This window comes from Salvelinus sp. IW2-2015, linkage group LG26 (assembly GCF_002910315.2).
Source record: "Salvelinus sp. IW2-2015 linkage group LG26, ASM291031v2, whole genome shotgun sequence".
Classification (NCBI taxonomy): domain Eukaryota; kingdom Metazoa; phylum Chordata; class Actinopteri; order Salmoniformes; family Salmonidae; genus Salvelinus; species Salvelinus sp. IW2-2015.
In genome coordinates, this window is record NC_036866.1 from 46,189,010 (window position 1) to 46,214,804 (window position 25,795).

The window sequence follows — 25,795 nt, forward strand, 5'->3', positions numbered from 1 at the left end:
GCATGAAAGCTGTGATTGAAAATCAGGGTTATTCCACCAAATATTGATTTCTGAACTCTTCCTAAGTTAAAACATTAGTATTGTGAACTTATTTTCTTTGCATTATTCGAGGTATGACAACGCTGCATATTTTTTGATATTTTGATCAGTTGTCATTTTCTGCAAATAAATGCCTAAATGACAATATTTTTATTTGGAATTTGGGAGAAATGTTGTCAGTAGTTCATAGAATTAAACAAAAATATTAATTTTACCCAAACACATACCTATAAATAGTAAAACCAGAAAAACTGATAATTTTGCAGTGGTCTCTACATTTTTTCCAGAGCTGTATATTATGCTCAGTCAGCTGTSCCTCAAAAGTAATACAACGCATGATATATTAACTGYGGTAATCATATASCAAAATGTTGTAAATATARWTTCTAAATGGTCTGAGAAGAACAACATTGGCAGGGCAATTCAAGCATAGTGGTATTGGGCCTATAGCCTACTGCACAAACCTCATTGCTACAGTACTGTTTTTAATTGGTTAATGTTGCATAGGTTTACGTTATGTCATGTTTAAAAAAAATCTGAGCGGTAAATCTCTGTTTGCATTCACACTCAGAAAGTAATCTTGACTCAGAAAAGGTTGGTGACCACTGATATAGGAAACACGGGAGTTACATGTTTTCACAATTAGACCGTATAGGCCTACTTTTCCATGACGATATCCTAAATACAAATCTTAAAAACCTGAAACCCCGGTAAAAAGGTCTACCACAGCTATGTTACTGAGGAAGGACTGCATTGTGCAGAGAGAGCTTTATGATTGAGAAAAATCAAATGCATTCCAACGTTCGGTGCGAAGTCCGTTCATCAGCAGTTCTAGAGTCAACCACCTCGAGCCCTCAGTGGTAAAGACCCCACTAGGAGATTTAGGAATTAAATTGTTTTTCCAAAAATATTTTTTCTATCACATTCTACTACTCAGTAGGAATTAGGAAACATATCGTCAACCTAGGTTCTGATCAGCTGTTTTCCTGCGCTCTGCCAAGGGCATCCTCGTCCAGAGGTGCACACTGTTATTGACTGTTGTGACACCATTGGGGAAGTCCACTTTGCCTAATATTCAATTATGTTTATTATTGTCTTTGTATTGGTAAATATTAATACTCGTGGCCTACATATTTACTGGGAATACATACAATTTATTCCTGTTCACAATGCAATGTTATTATTTGAGATACTTAACTGTTGCGAGGTTTGAGTGTAATTTACCCCTGTTATTGGACCAAATTATATTGTCCAGAGAAAAAAATAGGCAAGTTCAATCTAATGGAGTCTGTTTTAACAGCCTGGTCTCATAGTCTAGACGTAACATAATAAATGTAAATCCGGGACAATCAAATGAGTATAATATGTTATGTTTGATATGGTTACACAAGACAGAAGGTTACTTAAGTCAAAAACAAAAGGAGGGTGTTTGTTGAGGGTGTATGGATGGGTGTATAACGTGAACGTCCAGCAACCCAAAGGATGCATGTTCAAATCTGATCACGGACAACTTTAGCGAATTAGCAACTTACTGCCCCAGAGTCCAGGTGGTTTTAGGCTGTGGAACAGCTACTTTAGGCCTAATTCATACACAACACCACTTTCTGGAATTTCCTTTAGCTCTTCAAGGATCTTATGTTTATTCAGCTGAGACTTTTTGGTTTGGTGTACATAGAGTTTTGTCTTTTCTTCATTTATTCACTGTACATTCTGTACTTCCGTCGGCCTATGGACATTCAAGACAATATATAAAAGAGACAAGTCACCTTAAATGAATAGTTAACTAAACTTTTATTGTTCCTTTTATGTCCAGCCAATTGGAGAGTCCAGTTTCAGCCCTCTCAACACGTGCGATTCAGATTCAGTACAGTATGAATACAGCACTGAACACACAGCCAAACACTGCTGCTGTATCAACAACGGGGATGTCATCAACGCCCAACCCATCTTACAGTAATGCAAGAGACCGACCGCAGGACTGACCAGTAGGGCCTACTGAACTTGAACGAGTGAGATTCCTTTAGTCAGTTTAGGTTTTTTCTGCAAGACCTTAACCCCTATTAGGGTTGAAAAAAATCCTCCAACTGGATTTCCTGGAAAACTTGGGAATTTTGGGAATCCTCCATTTGGGATTTCTGGAAAAGCTGGGAATTTTGGGAAAGTTTCAAAACATTTGCAATCCTGCCCTCCAAAGACTTCCCCTTGAGATGACTGGCTTGATGAGGCAACTAATGCACACGTTAGGCTTATCTATAGAATGTGCACTATGTACACATAACACACAGTCGCTGACATAAAGGGATGTCACTCATAATGGAATGAATGTTTATTATTATTTGCCACAAAGGCATGTTGAGTTCATATGAAGCTGATAGGAAGTTGCCTGTATGCATGATGAGTTGACTCATTGCAATGTATGGATGGAGCTTCTTTACCATATAGGCCTATAATTACTTTCCAATGTCATGCATGTTAGGATGTAGTAATAGCAAATTTCCTTCCAAATATCAAAGTTCAAGGCATTCATGCATTTGGCAACTCTTTCAATGACTTGTCGCATGAGGGGAAACCGGGAAAGGACTTTGGTAGGTGTTTCGTCGATAGAGTCACAATGTATGCAGAAAGCATAGCTCTGGTCCAGGGCGCTGCTTGAGCCTTGCGGAGCAAGCAACTTGAACACCCTGGACCAGAGCTAGTAAAAGCATGGCTAGCATCACACCGAACATGTATTCAGGGAGAAATAAAAAAAAGAAATCTGCATTTTTATACTTCTTGCAGGGAAATAACAGTAATAACATCTCTACTGTTTAACCAGTGGCGGGTCATAGTGATGAACAACAACACCGATTGATAATGCATACTCTATATATCTCTCTGATAACATGTAACTCTCATGTTGTTAATAAAAAGACAAATGAACGTTGCAAACATAGCAGGACCAATGTATGAGCTTCGGAGGACTATGATACGGATATTGAAAGTTTGTGTTTATCTGTAGTTGCACCAGTTTATGGACTACGGCACACAATAATAGTATAACTGTTATAGGAGCTAGGCAGGTTGTGTTACGCATAATACAATTTGAATAGCCATTCAAGATTCAAACAGACATTGCACGGTTACTTACTGAACTGAGTGAGAGTCACTGCATCACTGTTGATAGTGACACTCACACTTGAGACATTGATAAAAAATGGCAGAAACATTTTTAAAAAAACGAAATAAATGAGACATTAAAAAGATGAAACAAAATGCAAAACATTCTTTACAAAGCACCAGCATGTAGTCTACCACTAAGGTCTGATACAGTCAAAACAAAACCTTTTTGCGCTCAATGTACTCTTTCATGGGATATTCAAACCATATAAATAGAATCCTTCGAAGGGAAAATACCCATTCTATAGTTCTATTTATATGATTCCAAACTCAGTTTAGTTATATGGTTCCTCCAAGTGTACATGCTTACAACACTGGACACATGTTATGGCAAAGTGACGGTCACTGGACAGTTAGGTGTCCTGACAAGCAAACCAAATACACCACTGTCACACATTGTTTATGTCATGTTATACAACCGGTGGGTCTAATCCTGAATGCTGATTGGTTAAAACCGCATTTCAGCCGGTGTCTATTCAACAAGTTACCACCAGCTAAATCTATGACGTTAAAATGCCTATTTCCTCTGTTCCATCTGCACAATCCACTGTTTTATCAGCCCAGTCAGGCAACTAGGCGTATGTCGCAGGTCACTACTTCACAGGAGAGCTGTTTGAACTTAAACGTTTTTATTTATCAAAATGCGATCATTGGCAGAAATGACTTCTCGAACATCTGAACTTTCATGTGCCTTAATAATAACAAACTTGTATACCATCTGTAAATACAGTGGTTTGCCAAAGTATTCACCCCCTGGCATTTTTCCTGTTTTSTTGCCTTACAATCTGGAATTAAAATAGATTTTTGGGGGTTTTGTATCATTTGATTTACACAACTGCCTGCAACTTTGAAGATGCAAAATATTTTTTCTTGTGAAACAAACAAGAAATAAGCAAGAAAACAGAAAACTTGAGCATGCATTCACCGCCCCAAAGTCAATACTTTGTAGAGCCATATTTTGCAGCAATTACAGCTGCAAGTCTCTTGGGGTATGTCTCTATAAGCTTGGCACATATAGCCACTGGGATTCTTGCCCATTCTTCAAGGCAAAACATAACATGTGTCCAGTGTTCCTTCGAGTTGGATGGGTTCCACTGGTGTACAGCAATCTTTAAGTCATACCACAGATTCTCAATTGAATTGAGGTCTGGGCTTTGACTAGGCCATTCCAAGATATTTAAATGTTTCCCCTTAAACCACTCGAGTGTTGCTCTAGCAGTATGCTTAGGGTCATTGTCCTGCTGGAAGGTGAACCTCCGTCCCAGTCTCAAATCTCTGGAAGACTGAAACAGGTTTCCCTCAAGAATTTCCCTGTATTTAGTGCAATCCATCATTACTTCAATTCTGACCAGTTTCCCAGTCCCTGCCACCAAAAACATCCCCATAGCATGATGCTGCCACCACCATGCTTCACTGTGGGGATGGTGTTCTTGGGTTGATGAGAGGTGTTGGGTTTGCGCCAGACATTTTCCTTGATGGCCAAAAAGCTCAATTTTAGTCTCATCTGACCAGAGTACCTTCTTCCATATGTTTGGGGAGTCTCCCACATGCTATTTGGCGAACACCAAAGGTGTTTGCTTATTTCTTTCTTTAAGCAATGTTTTTTTTCTGGCCACTCTTCCAATAAAGCCCAGCTCTGTGGAGTGTACGGCTTAAAGTGGTCCTATGGACAGATACTCCAATCTCAGCTGTGGAGCTTTGCAGCTCCTTCAGGGTTATCTTTGGTCTCTTTGTTGCCTCTTTGATTAATGCCCTCCTTGTCTGGTCTGTGAGTTTTGGTGTGCGGCCCTTTCTTGGCAGGTTTGTTGTGGTGCCATATTCTTAAAAAATGTTAATAATGGATTTAATGGTGCTCCGTGGGATGTTCAAAGTTTCGGATATTTTTTTATAACTCAACCCTTATCTGTACTTCTCCACAACTTTGTCCCTGACCTGTTTGGCGAGCTCCTTCGTCTTCATGGTGCCACTTGCTTGGTGGTGCCCCTTGCTTAGTGGTGTCGCAGATTCTGGGGCCTTTCAGAACAGGTGTATATATATTGAGATCATGTGACAGGTATGTGACACTTAGATTGCACACAGGTGGACTTTCTTTAACTAATTATGTGACTTCTGAAGGTAATTGGTTGCACCAGATCTTATTTAGGGGCTTCATAGTAAAGGGGGTGAATACATATGCACGCACAAGTTTTCCGTTTATTATTTTTTATCATTTTTTGAAACAAGTAATTTTTTTCATTTCACTTCACCATATTTGACTATTTTGTGTATGTCCATTACATGAAATCCAAATAAAAATCAATTTAAATTACAGGTTGTAATGCAGCAAAATAGGAAAAAAACGCCAAGGGGAATGAATACTTTTGCAAGGCTCTATACGAATAAAATTGTTAAATTACGAGCACAGTTGGTTAAAAAGACAGCAACCTTCCCGCTAGTCATGATTGGCTGAGATAATGAGTGGGCTGGACATGCCAAGAGATGAGTTTGGATTGGTCTGCCATATAGCAGTCTTCTGTCTATTTGAGCTGGTCATTATGTCTAGGTAATCCTATCTAACGTGGCTTTTTTATTTGATTTATCGTGTAGTAAAACTTAACAAAAGACTCCAACTATGCAAGTATCCATTTCAATAGAATGTCACTGCAACAATTGTTTCAGAGCACTCTTGTCTGAGTGCGCCAGAGTGCAGAATAACAGCGGTTGAATATGTCAGTAAACGTTGGCAAAAAAGCATACAAGCAAAACGGAAGCAACACAGGATGTCTTATTTAATGAAAGGGGTTGCAGTCTGCCRTGAAGCATTCGTCCATGTATACGGGTAAGAGTCTAGCTACAGTTTCAGATATTATACGTTTATAATTTTGTCAGAAAGTTGTTTTCATTGCAAGCTAAAGCTTGCTGTTAGCTAGCTAGCTGACATTAGATGGCAGGCCCGCTAGCTAATATTATGTTTATGATCTGTGTGTAGTAACTTCAATGTTATATCAGAATGCCATTTCGCATTGCTAGTTATAGCCTAATGTTAGCAAGCTAACTAGCTAACACTGAACCTATTTGGGTAACTTTAGCTAGCTATGACAATCGTTTTGTATTGCTAGTACTCTATGGATTGGGATTATGGTTCATTGTTTAGCCCCACCCATTTTAAGAGGGTGTGAACAATGCTGAATGGGTGTAGACAAAGGAGAGCTCTCCAGTAGGTACCAAAACATTCAAAGGCCATTTTCTCAAAAGTGAGTTTACAAGTTTATCAACTTTCAAAGCAGAATTACTTTCCCATTGTTCTTCAAAATGCAGTGTATGATATACCATTTTGTAGCTCTGAGTCTCCACTTTTATCCAATGTACAAAACACAACTTCAAATTTTGAGACCGATTTAAGCCGGTCGGTCACAATTTATAAACTTGATCTCCACTATAAAAAGCATCTAGACATGATCTCACATTTCTTTTAGACTAACATTTAGTTTTCAACAACGGAGATTTGTATAAACCTTGCTGTCTGTCTCTCAGATATTTGCAACTTTGTTTCAATATTCAAATTCGATCTCCAGCTGTCCCAGGGTAATGAACGTGTCGGGAGTCCGGATGAGACAGACAGACAGGCAGGCAGCTTTTCTCAGCCAGTCGAAATCATGAATCAGCATCATTTTTATGGATATATACAAACTGCAGGTCTGATATGTTTTCAAGCTAATTTCTTGTTCCCAACAGTTTGTCAATACATTCAACTTTTACATACACATGTGCTAAAAATGCTCGCATCACTCTGGCTGAGAAGTTTCTCTTGTTTTGTCAGGAAAATCTTTCCGATAACAATGTCGACATGCAAACACTTGTAAACTGGTCTATTCATTTTAGAGAATGWTATGAGTTGGAAATAAGCATGTTTTTGTGAGATAAAAAATCTATGTTTCTCTGAACAAAGAAGTTACAGCGATAATAGTAAGCTATATGTACTGGCTATATGTACTTATTCGATAGCAAAACCATATACGTTGCATATATTATATTAGTATTACATGAATTGCTCTTTTTGTCTGATGATGTTTGATAAGAAACATCTTAGGATGTGGTTTGACTGTACCTCTAAGGGGATGGTGTAATTCATCTTGAAAAGAAACGAAAGAGGGAAAGAAAAAGCCACTGAAATGCAATTAAAACACATAAAGACATTTTCATAAACTCATACACTTATCCTTCACAGCTATATTACCTGCTAAGCTTATATATACAGTATATATGGAATGCTATGTTGTAACAATTGTCCATAATGCCATACATCAAATAAAACACACACTTTGAAGCTACTGTACCTTCATGAATGAACAAGAAAGGCCTGTATCACAATATTGTTTGAAACAGTTACCTGCCATCTTTGTGCAGTACCTATGCACTAACACCTCACCCAGTCAAGAGCAAGTCATGGCATTGTGAAAGATAAGTGTAACCGTTTACATATAAGGCATATTGAAAAAGTTGAAAGACCTCCTTAGACGCTCCTCCTTCAAAGATAATGTAGGGTTAAAATAAGAGAGATCCCAGATATCTTCTTTGTCCAAATTTCGTATTGTGTCTTTTTCCACAAACAGAGCCTTATTCCTCGAAACGGGGAATATGGGTTTTTGGCCTGCAGGGTGAAACCAGAGGTTGTGGAAACCAAAGTTGTCATAGATAGGCGTCAACTTCACAGAGTCTCCTTCACAGATAAAGATGGCGCTACATTCAGAGGCCCATCAGGCAGAGCAGAGCCACCAGGAGCAGGGAGGCCAAGCTGAGGGACTTGGCAGCCATGACGCCTCCGCCTGGAGGGAGACAGACAGAGGCACAATGGTGACGTTTCAATTACATTTTGGGTAACGTTCTAACCTATCAACCAAGCCATGTATATTTGGTCCGTTCTGTTAGGGATCCTGTGTATGGTTTCATGATAGGAAAATATTACATACGCACATCCAATGTGTTTGAGCAGGTAGTGGATATCAAATCATATGTTTAGAAAATGGTAAAAAAAAAAGAGTGCACACTGCAATTTATGCTCCTATGTAGTTAATTGGCGACAAAGTTTCGACCACTTTCCTTCATGGTTTTATGATATCATGCTGTGTACCACTCTGAGTGGCCCCTCTCCCTACCACCTGTGTAATATGTAATATAAGCCAAAGATTGGATTTAGAATTTGTATGGCAAGACAGAGTCATTTTTTTTTTTCAGTGGCAAAATGTGAGTGCCACATCCAATTTGGAGATCGATGACATGCACTGCAAATTACTGGCTGACGGTTGTGGCTGGCTGACAACATTTACTGTCATAGAGAGTTCACCTCTGTTCAATCCACACATGCTACATTCATGAGGGCACACTCCAGTAGAGAAGCCATTGGTGAACTGATCACAATTCCAAATGTATGTATAGATGGGTGCATTGTGTAGCCTACAGCTGATTCCTGGGCTGTCATAAAATAGCAGGAGTATTTCAGTTTTAAAGATGGCCACCGAAAGCCAGAGCCATTTGTCACAGTCAACCAGGTGGCCCATGGACAGGAGCTGTCACTGACATTTTCATAGTGTATATTATTATAGAGGTATAAGATGGGTGGAAAGGCTTTGGTCTAAAGTCCATTACAAAAGCCCGGTGATGGCCCACTGACTTCAGACTGACTGGCCGACTGACTGAATGACTGGCTGAGTGGATGGGGTGGAGGACGGAGGGTTGGCTGAGAGTCTGGGTGGATGGATCAAGGGGTAGAGGGGGTCTTGTGAGAAGAGGAAGAGGGAAACCCCCTCCTGGGTAGCTGTTATCATGTAGGCCAGGCCCACCTGACAGCTTGATTTCACAGACTCCTGGGAATCAGAGCTCCGGGGGGGATTATAATGTAGGGGGTTTGACAAATGGAGGKCCAGCTGCCTTGGATAAGATGGTGATATCTCCCCACCGCACCAAATATGGGATTCAACTTCAGATGGATTACAGTKCTTCACTCAAGTGTAGCCAGAAGAGGACTGGCCACCCCTCATAGCCTGGTTCCTCTCTAGGTTTCTTCCTAGGTTTTGGCCTTTGTAAGGAGTTTTTCCTAGCCACCGTGCTTCTACACCTGCATTGCTTGCTGTTTGGGGTTTTAGGCTGCGTTTCTGTACAGCACTTTGAGATATCAGCTGATGTACGAAGGGCTATATACATACATTTGATTTGATTTGATTATGTTGGCGGTGTGTTACTTAATCTATAGCACCTCCTCACAATCAGCCTCCATTTTGTGTCATATTAATTTCTGCCTCTAAAAGGGGCTTTATACATTTTTGTAAATGTATTATGTTGATATTTGATTGATGTGTTACCTGAGATGCGTACTTGGGCCACAGCCCCGTCCCCTCCCTCGCTGTGAGCCCTGACCTCCACTATGTAGTCCCCATCCTTGTGCATGGGCAGGTCTATGGACCGCTTCCCAGTGGTAAACAGCATCCCAGTGGATTTGCTGGCCTGCCTGTACAGGACCTGTATGGAGACCAACACACAGACACAGGGAGAATATTAGATCAGTTCATATATGTTCATACTAAGGAGCTGTGACTACACCGCAAAAAGTGAAATATAAGCTAGCCTAAATTATCTTATATTGACTGATAATTCCCTTAATCGTCTTGTATGTATGGGATACACAAGGTATACACTGTCCAACGAAATGCTTACTTGCAGGTTCCTTCTCGACAATGCAACAACAATAATAAATAATAAAARATAAGAATATGAACATAAAGTAAATGGCTCAGTAGAATAGAATAAACATTATAGTGTAATACAGGAAGGCACAATTTATAGCCCAATATTTAAATGTGTTTTGGGGAAGGGGGATTGGTGGGCAAGTGTTTTAAATTGTGAAGTATTTAGCAATCTTGTAGCAGTAGTTGTGATGTGTGTAGCATCAATGTATGKGTGTGTGTGTATGTGTGTGCGTGCGTGTGTGTATGAGTGTACAGTGGCAAGAAAAARTATGTGAACCCTTTGGAATTACCTGGATTTCTGCATAAATTGGTCWWAAAATTTRATCTRATCTTCATCTTAGTCACAACAATAGACAAACACAGTCTGCTTAAACTAATAACACACAAACGATTATACTTTTTCATGTCTTTATTGAACACACCGTGTAAACATTCACAGTGGAGGATGGGGAAAGTATGTGAACCCTTGGATTTAATAACTTGTTGACCCTCCTTTGGCAGCAMTAACCTCAACCAAAYGTTTTCTGTAGTTGTGGATCAGACCTGCACGATCAGACCTGCACGATCTGCAGGTGTAATTTTGGACCATTCCTCTTTACAAAACTGTTTCAGTTTCAACAAWATTCTTGGGATGTCTGGTGTGAACCGTTCTCTTGAGGTCATGCCACAGCATCTCAATCGGCTTGAGGTCAGGACTGTGACTGGGCCACTCCAGAATGCACATTTTCTTCTGTTGAAGCCATTCTGTTGTTGATTTACTTCTGTGTTTTGGGTTGTTGTCCTGTTGCATCACCCAACTTCTGTTGAKCTTCAATTGGAGGACAGATAGCCTTACATTCTCCTACAAAATGTCTTGATAAACTWGGGAATTCATTTTTCTGTCGATGATAGCAAGCTGTCCAGGCCCTGAGGCAGCAGAGCAGTSCCAAAYCATGACGCWMCCTCCACCATACTTTACAGTCGGGATGAGATTTTGATGTTTGTGTGCTGTGACTTTTTTTCTCCACACATAGTACCTTCCATACAGTGTTCCTTCYATACAACTCAACTTTAGTTTCATCTGTCCACAGAATATTTAGCCAGTAGCGCTCTGGAACATCCAGGGTGCTCTGTTGCGAACTTCAGACGTGTAGCAATGTTTTTTTGGGACAGCAATGGGTTCTTCCGTGGTGCCCTCCCATGAACACCGTTCTTGTTTAGTGTTTTACGTATCGTACACTTGTCAACAGAGATGTTAGCATGTTCCAGAGATTTCTGTAAGTCTTTAGCTGATACTCTAGGATTCTTCTTAACCTCATTGAGCATTCTGCGCTGTGCTCTTGCAGTCATCTTTGCAGGACGGCCACTCCTAGGGAGAGTAGCAACAGTGCTGAACTTTCAAAATKTTTGACAATTTGTCTTACCGTGGACTGATGAATATCAAGGCTTTTAGAGATACATTTGTAACCCTTTCCAGCTTTATGCAAGTCAACAATTCTTAATCTTAGGTCTTCTGAGATTTTGTTCGAGGCATGGTTCACATCAGGCAATGCTTCTTGTGAACAGCAAACTCTTTTTATAGAGTAGGGCAGCTCTAACCAACATCTCCAATCTCGTCTCATTGATTGGACTCCAGGTTAGCTGACTCCAATTAGCTTTTGGAGAAGTCATTAGCCTAGGGGTTCACATACTTGTTCCAACCTACACTGTGAATGGTTAAAGTTGTGTGTTATTAGKTTAAGCACACTGTGTTTGTCCATTGTTGTGACTTAAATCAAGATCAGATCCAATTTGATGACAAATGTATGAAGAAATCCAGGTAATTACCAAGGGTTCACATAGTTTTTCTTGCCACTGTATATCTATGTGAGTGTATGAATGAGTGAGTGCATGTGTGCTAAGGTACAGAGAGTCGGTGCAGGTCAGTGCAGGTGACTAGTCTAGAGGGGCCAGCTCTCTGCCAACTCTCTCGCTTGTAGATAGAGCCTGTTGGTCTCTGAGCCTGTTGGCATCAGACCTCATACTCCAATACCGTCTGCTCGACAGTAAGGATGCTGCCAGCCTTCCACACTGTTTCGACTAGATGTCCTGGATGGGTGGGAACACGGTCCCGGTGTTGTACTGGACCGTCTTCACCCGTTGGAGGGCCTTTCGGTCGTGGATGGAGCGTTTCCCCGTCCCCAGGCCGTGATGCAACTGGTCAGGATGCTCTCAATGGTGCAGAAGGTAGTATTAGGAGAGGATCCGGGGTGGCATGCCAAATTTCAGCCTAAATTTGACAGCCTTAGGAAGTAGAGACACTGTTGCGCCCTCTTGACCAGAGTGGTGGTGTTGTTGGTCCATGTCAAGTCCTCGGTAATGTGGACGCCAAGGAACTTAAAACRTCTCCCTCGCTCTACTGCAGTCCCATCGATGTGGATCGGGGAATGTTCCCTCCTCTGCTTCCTGAAGTCAACAATTAACTCCTTTGTTTTGCTGACGTCGAGGGAGAGGTTGTGGGCCTGGCACCACAATTCCGCTTACCTCCGCTCTATAGGCCGACTCTTCACGGTTGGCTATGAGGCCTACCACCGTGGTTTCGTCAGCAAACTTGATGTTGCAGAGGGTCAAGCTTGGACGGAGCAATAGTGTTGACTGCTAAACTGTAGTCAATGATCAGTAAGCTCACACAGGTGTTCCTCTTGCCTCGATGTGTTACGGCCATGTGAGTAGTGATGGAAATGGCATCTACCATGGATCTGTTGGAGCGGTAGGCAAATTGGAGTGGGTCCAGTGTGCCTGGCGTGCTGGCCTTAACGTGGGCCATGACCAGGCCCTTGAAGCACTTCATGATGAGCGGGGTGAGTGCGACAGGGCGATTTGGGCATGATACCTTGTTTTTCTTGGGCACTGGGATGATGGTGGTGTCCTTGAAGCAGGTGGGTACTACGGCCTGGGACAGGTTGAATATGTCCGAGAAGACGCCCGCCAGCTGGTCAGAACACACTCTGAGGATGGGGCCAGGGATGCCATCTGGGCTGGCAGCTTTGTGAGTATTTACTCTTTTGAGAGTTTTCCTCACGTCAGCTTTGGAGAGCGAAAGCACCTGGTCGTACGGAGCAGCGAGAGTCTTCCTGGACGGCTCGGTATTGTCTGCCTCGAAGCGACTATAGTACGTGTTAAGATTCTCTGGGAGGGAGGCTTTGGTTCTCTTACTTGTAATACGCCTTTTTTTAGGTTAAAATAAATAATAAAATTATCTGCCAATGATGTTAGATAATTTAGCTTTGGTAAAAAGTGAATTATCACTCAATATAAGATATTTAGGCTTGCTTAGATTTCACTTTTTGCAGTGTATGAGAAAGGCACTTGAGTAAACTGTATGTTGTGTCGAGTAATGTGGACCTTCTAGCTTGGTTGAGTTTTGAAAGCTGTAGCTTTCAGAAATCTGTTACGTCTCATGTGCGTATGTGGCAGATGCTGGAGAAAGACTATTGCTCATGTGTTGATCTGAAGTACAGACCTTCTTTTTTTTTTGACTACACTACAAGCTTCCGTGCATTTGTAAAACTGTACCCACCTTGTAGCCATCTATTGTTGACTCGTTGGCCAAGGGTTCAACATGTTCCCAGGCGATATTCACTGATGTGCCTTTCAGCTTTTTACTGATTATTTTAGGAGGCCGRCTTGGGGCTGGCGAAAAACAGAAGAAAAATTGTTCTACAGTGTAAGGATCATGTGACAATCAAACAGAATCAGTGAGATCACACTTTTGCGGTACATTACTCAGAATATGCTGACGATTATTTAGCTGAGGACCAGTCTCACAGACACAGATTAAGCCTAGTCCACCACTAAGACACTTTCAATAGGAAACTCCATTGAAAAAATGTTTTAGTCTAAGAGTAGTCTTCATTTATTTCCAGGAAACCAGCCCTGAGATAAAAATACGTACGGGCTTTCTTGRTGTAGATCTGTAAGTGTTGGCTGCTGGGTCCGTATCCGGCTGCATTGTAGGCCTTGACCTCTACGAGGTAGTGGGAGTCTGGCGTCATATTATCCAGCCTGGTCTGGTTCTCTCTGCTGGACACCACCACCCTCTGACTGGACGTCTCGCTGTCCTCCGCCTTCCTCCAGTACCGCACCTGGACAGAAGAAGAAGGAGACGGTCACAGAGACTCAATATACTGTATATAATATTCTAGGGCCTAAATACTTCCTGGTAAAATAATATGGTAATGACTATTAGCTGATTGTACTGGATCAAATACAACTCAGTACTCAGGGTTTGTCCATTGTTTGGAGGACTCTGGGTTGGTGCAGACAGGTCGCTTCTACTTCTATCTGATAAACAGTCATGTTACTCCTCACAGACACATAGTACTGACCTGGTAGCCTTCTACGGTGTGCTGGGTGACAGGAAGCCACCACACGATGGCCTCAGTGGCGGACAGCGCCCTGGCCCCCACACTAGTAGGGGCTTTAGATGGCACTGGTGGCACACACAGATATATAATTTAAGACACTATAAGACAGAGAGAGAGAGAGAGACCCTGTAAAAGTATTTCCTCCATATACCCACCTACAGTAACTATCAATTTTCTATGAATATAGCTTTTCTTTCACTTTACAACTTCATGTTGGCACCAAGTCTGACCTGTTCATGCAGACCTCCCTCAGTCTTGGTAAGGAGGCATCTGTTAACAGGCATTAATCATGACCTAGAACAAGCTCAGTGACAGAAATCTCTCTCATCACATTCTTTCTGCTCTCCAACAAACACTTTCCTCTGAGTTACGACCCATGGCACACTCAGAGTATTCGCTGTCCTTCCTTTGATGTTTAAATCTCACGCAGGGAGCCGCGCCGAGAAACCTTCACGCACACGTCATCGGGCTTAACTGAATGCTTCTGCCTCCTTTTACACTCCCAACGAGCGTTACCACGGCAACCGAGCATCTCTCCGTAGTGGCTATCTTGATTGTCTGTCAGCTGAAGTTAATAAGTGGGCTAAATGCTTGGCATCCTTGGGGCGAATAATCAGCTTTCTGGCTCATGCCACAAAGATCACGATAATCCTACTCTGATGAGGGCGGGGAATGGAGGGAGGAAGAGAGGAGAGGGAGAGATGGAGAGAGGGTAGGGAGGGTTCACATTCTAAGGGTACAATTCTTCACATTCATCTTTGGGATTAGTTATTAAGTAGCCTTCTGAAGAGCCCTGCTCTCTCTATGCTGCTGACAGAGTAAAATAATCTGGGGTCAGTTTTCCCTGTTTTCCCACCTACGCTTGCGGTTGGGTTTAGGAGTAAGATGATCCTAGATCTGTACTTTACCGTCCTGCGCAGAGTAGACGACAGCCATGAGACTATAGGGTCCTTCCCCTTTGCTGTTGAAGGCCTTGACTTTGACCTCAAACTCTGTGGAGGCGAGGATGGATGAGTCTTTGTGGACGTAGTGTTTAGCCTCGGGGTCTGCCACAGTCACCTTCCTCCACTCGTAGCCATCCCGGGGCTTGAAGGCGATGATGTAGCCAAAGTTACGTCCATAGTAGTACTGTGGCTGCACCGGCTGGAGGTAGACGGAATAGGAACGAGAGTTGAAAGACTAAGAATAACAGAAATATCCACAGCAAGAAAGACATCCTTGCAGACAGAGTTATGCTGAGTGACAAGACAATGGCCAGACCCAAAATAAGGGCTTATCATCACTCTAAAGCATGTTTATACAATATATAATACTATTCTAGTAAACACGACGACCGTGTTTCTGACACCGTGTTCGTTCCAAAGTTCTGACACTCTTATTATTAGACCAACACCCTCTCCCCATGCCTCGTCTCCCAGCTTGGCTCAGGCACCATCAGACCAGATGTTCTGCGTGGCGTACATGCATCAGAYACCGCTAACCTCTAAACGCACACAGTTAACCTTTAAAGACACAAGCCTCATCACGCCGACCAACTGCCGTGGGATCGATGCTGCCAGGCTTCGAGCAAGGAAAAGGCAATTTGCCCAGGAGCGCAATAGGAATTTGTCAAAAGGGGGCAGCAGAGAAACGGAGGCTAGCTAACGCTTGATATCTATCCCTGGTAGATTTGCTGGTGTGAGTGGTGTGAGTGTAAACGAGCGAGAGACCGATACRAAAGCCCTTCTGGATACCAGTCTTTATCCGTCAAACCGTACAGTTATGAATGTGCTGTGGTGTGATGTGTCTTCYTCCATGAATATAGCCACCGTACTTTTCACAGCTGTTTTGCACTGCCTTGCAAAGAGGAGAGAGAGAAAAAAGGCAAAGACKAAATGTATTTTGCATGTGCAAAACTTCTGCCAATGCTCGTCTCCGTTGGCTTGCTCCTGGCTGCTGTCAGATCAGATTTAGGAGGGAAGTTGAGTTTGTGGTCATAGTTCACCCTGGCAGAGACCGGGAAAAAAAGTATTGGCTCGACCTACCGTCCAAGTTATGGTCAGCTCCCTGCTGGTCCCGCCACCGCCGCCGATGTCTGAGGGAGCCACCACAGGAACTAAAAGCAAAACGCCAAGATCTGAGGTCACATTCGCAGGCCAGTATTCACAAAGCACATCAGAGTAGGATCCAGCCTGTCCATTTTAATCAGATTCATTATGATCTAAAAAGGTCAAACGAGATCCTAGATCAGGCACTGCTACTTTGAGACACTTTGTGAATATGGGCCATTGTCCACACAGTACAATRCCAAACAACACATACTGTACCCTTCCACTGGCACCCGTACTGACGCAGCATTGGCTTTGCAAATACCATAYCACTGTCACTAATGCTGCCAAGTGCAACACCTTAATGTTCATATGGGACCGATGCCACACTCTGGGGGTAGAAATGCTACAGCTCTTTCCTGCTCTGCTTAAAGCTCAGTCTTATCTCATGTGTGTAGAAARGTTCCACTACGGCCTACTTTTTCCAATGTTGAACTTAAATTAGCTCATATGGCCGACTGGGGTTCAAAAGCAGATCTCCAGTTCAAAACCAGATCTCCTGCTGAGCTAAAGCCTAGGCCAGTGGTCACCAACCGGTTGATAGTGATCTCCATGGCATTCATAGTCGATCGCCAAACATTTATGTTAAAAAAATATATATTTTATTTATTTATCGTATCGAGTTCCCATTTTGAACCATTTCATGTGTCTGAAGGTAGAACTCCGCATACCCGACCCGGCAGTCCTAGAGAGCAAATCAAGTGAACCTATAGGTCTACCGCTGGCCAATCAGATAGCTCAGATCAACGTGTCTGCACAGTTTCCTCGAACCATAGGCTGTAGAAGGAAGCCTGGCGTGCACGGCAAAGTTGATACTGTGAGACTTCAAAACTTTTAAAACCATGACTAGAGAGAGACTCAATGAATACGGCAAAGAGCTGCTGTTTTAATAAGTAAGTTCATGTTTAAGTTGTTACTCAGCACTGTCAACACTTTGCTCAACACTTTTAGAAGCTATAAAATGTGTGCTCTCCCTACTTTCACACACACTACACACACACACTACAACCAGCACCGCAGCAGTAATGAATGAGTATCGCAAAGTGTTTCAATTAGCTTGCGTTGCTACTGTATTATTAGCGGTTCGTGTCTCCTTTAATATCAAGGAATATTTCACTTTCTCTGGTCATAGGAGTAACAACATGAACTGGTGCATGAGGCAGAAATAATGCAGTGCGACTTGAGTTTCGCCATCAGCTGGAAGACCGTGTGTCCCCTTTTCTCAGCAGAGAGCGAGCAGAGGGACGGTGAGTCGGGTGAGAGGCAGCCTCACCGCCGCCCTCTCTCTACCTCCCTCTCCTCAGACTGGAGAAAGGGGATACCTAGTCAGTTGCACAAATGAATGCATTCAAATGTAATGTGTCTTCCGCATTTAACCCGACCTCTCAGAACCAGAGAGGTGCGGAGAGCTGCCTTAATCGACGTCATCAGCGTCCGGGAAGCAGTTGTTGTTGGGGGTTAACTGCCTTGCTCAAGGGCAGAGCGGACAATTTTTCCACTTTGCCAGCTCTGGGATTTAAACAAGCAACCTTTCGTTACTGGCCCAACGCGTTGAACCTTTTACTGCAGTGGGGTAAATCAGGGTCACACAGAGTGTKTCTTGGTAGTCTTAAAAAAATCTACTTTGAAACAAAAGTATGCACCTGACACAMATGGTTATGGCCGTACCTTGTCAGATATAGAGTTGAAATGTATTCAATATGACACTWTATATACATCACAGAAAACTGAAATATAACAAAGATTTTTGACATAGAACCCCGGATTTTCAGCATTTAAAAAATAATCATGTTTATTAATTATGAAATTATGAAAAATATGAATAACATTCCACCCATGAGGCCACTCGGTCATTCGACAGCAGGAAAGGGCTACCCGTTAGCCTACCTGCCTAAACTGACCATCAGATGCAGGCCATCAGTCCAGTAAAATAAATGATAGAAAATCATTATGCTCACTCAGCTGTGCCTCACAAGGAATACAATTACCAGTGTGATCATATACCCAACATTTTTAAATATGATTTCTAAATGGTCTGAGAAGAACGACATTGGCAGGGCAATTCAAGCATAGCCAACATGTAGTGATAATGTATTGGGCCTATAGCCTACTGCACAAACATAACTGTTTTTAATAGGTTAATGTTGCATAGGCTTACATTTTTTTTTGTCATGTTAAAAAAAAATCTGAATGGTAGATCTTGGCTTGCTTTTGGACTCAGAAAGTGATCTTGGCTCAGGAAAGGTTGGTGACTACTGGCCTAGACATTAGCTCTGGTAGCCAAGACAAGTTTTCATATCTAAGGCAAGGTTACTCATGATGCAATGGCGGTTCCGTACCAGCTCCGTTCCACTCACCTGCCTCCAGCGTGGTGACTTTGGGAGAGGGGCTGCTGGGGTCTCCTGTCCCCAGGGTGTTGGTGGCTATCACCCTGAACTCATACTCTGTCCAGGGAAGCAAGTCCACCACCGTGGCTGTCTCTGCATTTCCTTCCACATCCGGAGGGGCTACAAATCAAATCAAGCTTTATTTACACAGCACATTTCAGACATGGAAATGTTCACATTGCAGAAAGAAAACGAAGAAAAACTTAAATGTTTACGAAACAAATCAAATCAAATTTTATTTGTCACGTACACATGGTTAGCAGATGTTAATGCGAGTGTAGCGAAATGCTTGTGCTTCTAGTTCCGACAACAAACATAAGAGGAGAAAAAACTCAAGAATAACAATAAAAATTGAATGACTGAAAAGCATCCTAAGACAGAGACACATAGAAACACATAGTTTCACCTCAGAGAAGTATCAGACAAACAATCATAACATAGTGTGTATAAATGCTGCCAGCACTTGGAAGTCTTTTTCATACAAGTTGTATTACCTCGATGCTACTGACCATTTTATATAAATGCTGACCTAGGACTTATGAAATGGAACATTTGTGGTTTCGGTCTCTGCAGGTTTTGCTTCTTTAAGAGCTCCACCATGTATCTGGCGCTTCTAAAAAACAGTTTTTGCTATGTCATTATGGGGTATTGTGTGTAGATTGATTTTTTATTTATTTAATCCAATTTAGAAGGCTGTAATGTAACAAAATGTGGAAAAAGTGAAGGGGTCTGAATACTTTCCCGAAAGCACTGTATGTATCTGGCACTTAGCTAGTCAGAGTGGCACCACAGCAGTCTCCACAGCAGTGTTAGTTAATTTGACCAGAATTTGGTGTTCATGGAGTAAAAAAAATAGAGTATTTTATTGGACCGATAGACAGTAGGAGAGAGACAGAAAAAGGTTGGAGAGGAGACACTAGTATGGGTTCTGAAAGCGGCAGCACAAACTGCAAGACCAGACCTACACATTTAGGGTACTTATTTTACCAGTCTACAGTTTGATGTACAGTACCAGTCAAAAGTTTGGACTAACCTAAACATTCAAGGGTTTTTCTTTATTTTTGCTATTTTCTACTTATAATAGAATAATAGTTTAAGACATCAAAACTATGAAATAACACATCATGCAGTAACCAAAAAAGTGTTAAACAAATCAAAATATATTTTATATTTGAGATTCTTCAAAGTAGCCACCCTTTGCCTTGATGACAGCTTTGCAAACTCTTGGCATTCTCTCAACCAGCTTCACCTGGAATGCTTTTCCCTACAGTCTGGAAGGAGTTCCCACATACGTTGAACACTTGTTCTCTGTTTTTCCTTCACTCTGCGGTCCAACTCATCCCAAACAATCTCAATTGGGTTGAGGTCGGGTGATTGTGGAGGCCAGGTCATCTGATGCAGCACTCCATCACTCTCCTTCTTGGTCAAATAGCCCTTACACAGCCTGGAAGTGTGTTGGGTCATTGTCCAGTTGAAGAACAAATGAYAGTCCCACTAAGCACAAACCAGATGGGATGGCGTATCGCTGCAGAATGTTGTGGTAGCCATGCTGGTTAAGTGTGCCTTGAATTCTAGATAAATCACAGACACTGTCACCAGCAAAGCACCCCCACACCATCACACCCCCTCCTCCATGCTTCTCCGCTTGTGTGGTTCCCACCGTGATCATCCGTTCGCCTACTCTGCATCTCACAAAGACATGGCAGTTGGAACCAAAAATCTCAAATTTGAACCCATCAGACCAAAGGACAGATTTCCACCGGTCTATTGTCCATTGCTCATGTTTCTTGGCCCAAGCAAGTCTCTTCTTAGCAGCAATTCGACCATGAAGGCCTGATTCACACAGTCTCCTCTAAACAGTTGATGTTGAAGTGTCTGTTACTTGAAGTCTGTGAAGCATTTTATTTATCTGAGGCTGGTAACTCTAATGAACTTGTCCTCTGCAGCAGAGGTAATTCAGGGTCTTCCTTTCCTGTGTCATTCCTCATGAGAGCCAGTTTCATCATAGCGCTTGATGGTTTTTGCCACTGCACTTGAAAAAACTTTAAAAGTTCTTGACATTTTCCGCATTGACTGACCTTCATGTCTTGAAGTAATGATTGACTGTCGTTTCTCTTTGCTTATTTGAGCTGTTCTTGCCATAATATGGACTTGGTCTTTTACCAAATAGGGCTATCTTCTGTATACCACCCCTACCTTGTCACAACACAACTGATTGGCTCAAACGCATTTAAGAAGGAAAGAAATTCCACAAATTAACTTTTAACAAGGCACACCTGTTAATTAAAATGCATTCCAGGTGACTACCTCATGAAACTGGTTGAGAGAATGCCAAGAGTAGGCAGCGCTGTCATCAAGGTAAAAGGTGGCTACTTTGAAGAATCTCAAATATATATTTGGATTTGTTCAACACTTTTTTGGTTACTACATGATTCCATATGTGTTATTTCATAGTTTTGATGTCTTCACTATTATTCTACAATGCAGAAAATAATACAAATAATGAAAAACCCTGGAATGAGTAGGTGTGTCCAAACTTTTGATTGGTACTGTGTGTCCTTTATTTATTTGACTTACATGTGGTGGCATCTCTCCAGTCCTCCTGAGAGAACGAGTCCCGGCACTGGATAGTGTATTTAGAGATGGGGCTGTGGTTGTCTGTACCTCGGCTCCAAATCAGACGCACACTCTTATCCCTGATCTCCTCCACACGCACCCCACCTGGAGACCCAGGTGGACCTGGAGAGAAGGAGAGGAAGAGAGGGGGGAGAGGGAGGGAGGGAGGGGGAGTGGGGGAAGGGGGTGGAGCAGAGATAATCATTGGTTATTATTACAGAAAATACTAGGTCATGGGTTTCATGCACACATACTGCATATGTGCATGCCCATACTGAATAGTAAGGTATAATGTCAAACAAAAGAAATATATGCTTTTCCCCTCCTGTTCATGGGTGTATAGACTTGGCAAGATTCCTTGCCTGTTAAGTCTACGTTGTACTTATACTGCAACACCTATTCTGAATGAACTGTTTGATGCACATCACACATCCAAACAGGCGATTCCACYGACATCAGTCTTAGCCTTGAGGATGAATACCTTGCTTAGGGCCATTCACATTCATTAACTGAGCCTATGGACCGAGAGCCTTTTTTAAATCCACTGTTTTTCTAGTTCTGTCTTCCTGGAGGAGAGAGAGAAGGAGACTCTAATAGAAAACGCAGACTGTTTGGGTGAGTCTCTCTCTCTCTCTCTCAACACACCCACAGCCTCAGCCAGCMGCAGAAATCAAGCAGGACCTTCATGTCTGTCACAGAATCCACCCAGAGAACTAAGGCGATTAGACTGTAGAGTGACAGAGAGAGGGAGAGATTGTGTGTAGAATGAATCAATGAATTAATTAATGAATTACATTTTATTTTCGTGTCAAATCGCCATTTGGCAACCCATCCCTTACGGGATTAATTGACAGATAAACAAACATTACAATAATTCACTATGGTAATTAAATTATAATTCTTCTTCTGGCATTCTCTGCATTGTGCATCACATAAAGAGTGAATTTTTTTATATAAATATTTTTTATATATATATATAAAAATATAAATCAATACATAATAGTAAATAAGGTTATCCAAACAATAATTACATCCCTAGAGCAGTAAAATAATGTACATACATATATACATACATAGAGTTGAAGTCGGAAGTTTACATAGACCTTAGCCAAATACATTTAAACTCAGTTTTTCACAATTCCTGACATTTAATCCTAGTAAAAATGACCTGTTTTAGGTCAGTTAGGATCACCACAATATTTTAAGAATGTGAAATGTCAGAATAATAGTAGAGAGAATGATTTATTTCAGCTTTTATTTCTTTCATCACATTCCCAGTGGGTCAGAAGTTTACATTAACACTCAAAGATATTTGGCTAGGCCCCAAAAAATTTGCTGTAATTGTTTAACTTGGGTCAAACGTTTCGGGTAGCCTTCCACAAGCTTCCCACAATAAGTTAGGTGAATTTTGGCCCATTCCTCCTGACAGAGCTGGTGTAACCGAGTCAGGTTTGAAGCCTCCTTGCTCGCACACGCTTTTTTAGTTCTGCCACAAATGTTCTATAGGATTGAGGTCAGGGCTTTCTGATGGCCACTCCAATACCTTGACTTTGTTGTCCTTAAGCCATTTTGACACCAATTGGAAGAACACTCAGGGTCGGCAGGTAGCCTAGTGGTTAGAGCACTGGACTAGTAACCGAATGGTTGCGAGTAAATCCAAGCTGACAAGGTAAAAATCTGTTTCTGTCCCTGAACAAGGCAGTTAACCCACTGTTCCTAGGCTGTCATTGAAAATAAGAATTTGTTCTTAACTGACTTGCCTAGTTAATAAAAATTGTCCATTTGGAAGACCCATTTCCGACCAAGCTTTAACTTCCTGACTGATGTCTTGATGTGCTTCAATATATCCACATAATTTTCATACCTCATGATGCCATCTATTTTGTGAAGTGCACCAGTCCCTCCTGGTGCAAAGCACATGATGCTGCACTCCATGTTTCACGGTTGGGATGGTGTTCTTCGGCTTGCAAGCCTCCCCCTTTTTCCTCCAAACATGACGATGGTCATTATGGCCAACAGTTCACTTTTTGTTTCATCAGACCAGAGGACATTCTCCAAAAAGTATGATCTTTGTCCCCATGTGCAGTGCAAACCGTAGTCTGGCTTTTTTATGGCGGTTTTGGAGCAGTGGCTTCTTCCTTGCTGAGAGGCTATTCAGGTTATGTCGATATAGGTCTCGTTTTACTGTGGAAATAGATACTTTTGTACCTGTTTCCTCCAGCACAAGGTCACAAGTCCTTTGCTGTTGTTCTGGGATTGATTGCACTTTTCGCACCAAAATACATTAATCTTCAAGGAGACAGAACGCGCCTCCTTCCTGAGCGGTATGACGGCTGCGTGGTCCCATGGTGTTTATACTTGCGTACTATTGTTTGTACAGATGAACGTGGTACCTTCAAGTGTTTGGAAATTGCTCCCAAGGATGAACCAGACTTGTGGAGGTCTACAATTTTATTTCTGAGGTTTTGGCTGATTTCTTTTGATTTTCCCATGATGTCAAGCAAAGAGACACTGAGTTTGAAGGTAGGCCTTGAAATACATCCACAGGTACACCTCCAATTGACTCAAATGATGTCAACTAGCCTATCAGAAGCTTCTAAAGCCATGACATCATTTTCTGAAATTTTACAAGCTGTTTGAAGGCACAGTCAACTTAGTGTATGTAAACTTCTGACCCACTGGAATTGTGATACAGTGAATTACAAGTAAAATAATCTGTCTGTAAACAATTGTTGGAAAAATAACTTGTGTCATGCACAAAGTAGAAGTCCTAACCGACTTGCCAAAACTATAGATTGTTAACAAGAAATTTGTGGAGTGGTTGAAAAACGGGTTTTAATGACTCCAACCTAAGTGTATGTAAACTTCCGACTTCAACTATACACACTGCATATGTACACATACAGTTGAAGTCGGAAGTTTACATACACTTAGGTTGGAGTCATTAAAACTAGTTTTTCAACTGCTACCCGAGGGTGTGGGAAACCAATCTGTACGATATTCATTAACACGCACACAAGCAATTCGTACTTTGTAAAGAGACTGGATTGCTTGATAAAATTTCCCATCAACCCCAGTCTTTAACAAACTATAGGATAAAGAACCCTATTTACAAAATCAAAAGCTTTCTGGAAATCAAAGAAACATGCAAAAGTAGGCATCTCTTCATGTAATCTATTTCTAATTATTGTACAGACCGAGAAGATATGACCTATACGGGCTCTGGATTTACAAAAAAACATTTTGTTCTTCCACCAGAACGTTTTGGTCCTCCAAAAATGTAATTCACCTATTGTTGCGGATGGATGAATATAATTTATAAACCGTACTTAATAAACATATGCCTCTATAGTTCAGTGGCATTCTCGGATCGTTTGTTAAAGATTTGGGAATGGGATTCACTTTAGACTTATACCAAGTGGATGGCAGTATACTGTACTCAAAACACATTTTGAGCAAATCATATAGGACGTTAATTCATTTCGGGGATTGCACAAGTGTGTGTGCATGTATGTGTGTGTGTGTGTGCTTAGCTTCTGTCTCCACTCTGAAGTAGCCCTGAGTTGTTTCACAGGAAGGTATAACTAACATCTTTTACACAAATAAGTCAATTTTCAGGCTTGTTGTATTGTTGTGTGGAAGTGGACTGGTGAATAGAGCAAGCTCTGAATCCATGTCCCAATGCCGGCCAGGGTCTGTGCAGGATGATAAGCTTCAGGGTGATGACATTTTTTTTAAATGAACGTCATATGGGGGAAAGTCTATTAGAAAATTCAAAGGCGCTGCTTTTTAAAATGTTTTCCCCCCATTGAACTTTCTTTATTTGGATAGTTTATAGTTTATTCGCCGTTAGTCAGCACCTCCACACAAACAATTTTTTCTGGGTGTGCGCCAGCTCATGTTTTTTTAATCCCCCATTGAACGACAACAATTATACATTGTTGTGATACGTAGGTGCATCCAGATACTGCACATGACACAGAGAGCTATAATAATAAGATGGTCATAATAAGATACAGCTGCTGTGGGATATTTCCCCGGTAAAATCMTTCAATAGATCTACTTCCTCATTGTCCGAATTGACACATGGTCATCTTTCATCTCCTTCCTCTTGGCACTCCATTGGTCATGCCTGCAGGCCAGGGTCTCTGCCTTGTTTTTATGCCGCTGCATCCTGGGAACATCACCKTCCCATCTGTCAGCGCCTGCTCTCGAGCATCACCACCAGGGCACGGTGAGGATCATCACACACCGGATCGCTCCTCCGCTAAAGTTCTGAGTCCGTTCTAAAGAGCCCCTTTGTCCACTGAGAGAAAGGTCGTTTTAGGGCATACAGCATTGCAGAAGTCATGCCTTGGAAATACTTTAGGAGATTCAGTTGCTTGAATACCAAAGAACCCAAA

The 25,795-nt window shown here is 41.9% G+C and overlaps 1 protein-coding gene across 1 annotated transcript in view; it reads right to left on the minus strand.

Moving 5' to 3' along the window:
• Positions 1-1,813: 1,813 nt before the first annotated feature.
• The window catches only part of LOC111952244 (contactin-1a), a 122,265-nt gene continuing 98,283 nt past the window's right edge, over positions 1,814-25,795 (minus strand). The window contains 9 exon segments of the mRNA XM_070435316.1: positions 1,814-8,000; positions 9,534-9,690; positions 13,456-13,568; positions 13,831-14,020; positions 14,264-14,367; positions 15,211-15,445; positions 16,327-16,397; positions 18,747-18,896; positions 21,354-21,515. Of these exon segments, the coding sequence (XP_070291417.1) occupies positions 7,921-8,000; positions 9,534-9,690; positions 13,456-13,568; positions 13,831-14,020; positions 14,264-14,367; positions 15,211-15,445; positions 16,327-16,397; positions 18,747-18,896; positions 21,354-21,515 (1,262 nt within the window). The 3' untranslated portion in view covers positions 1,814-7,920.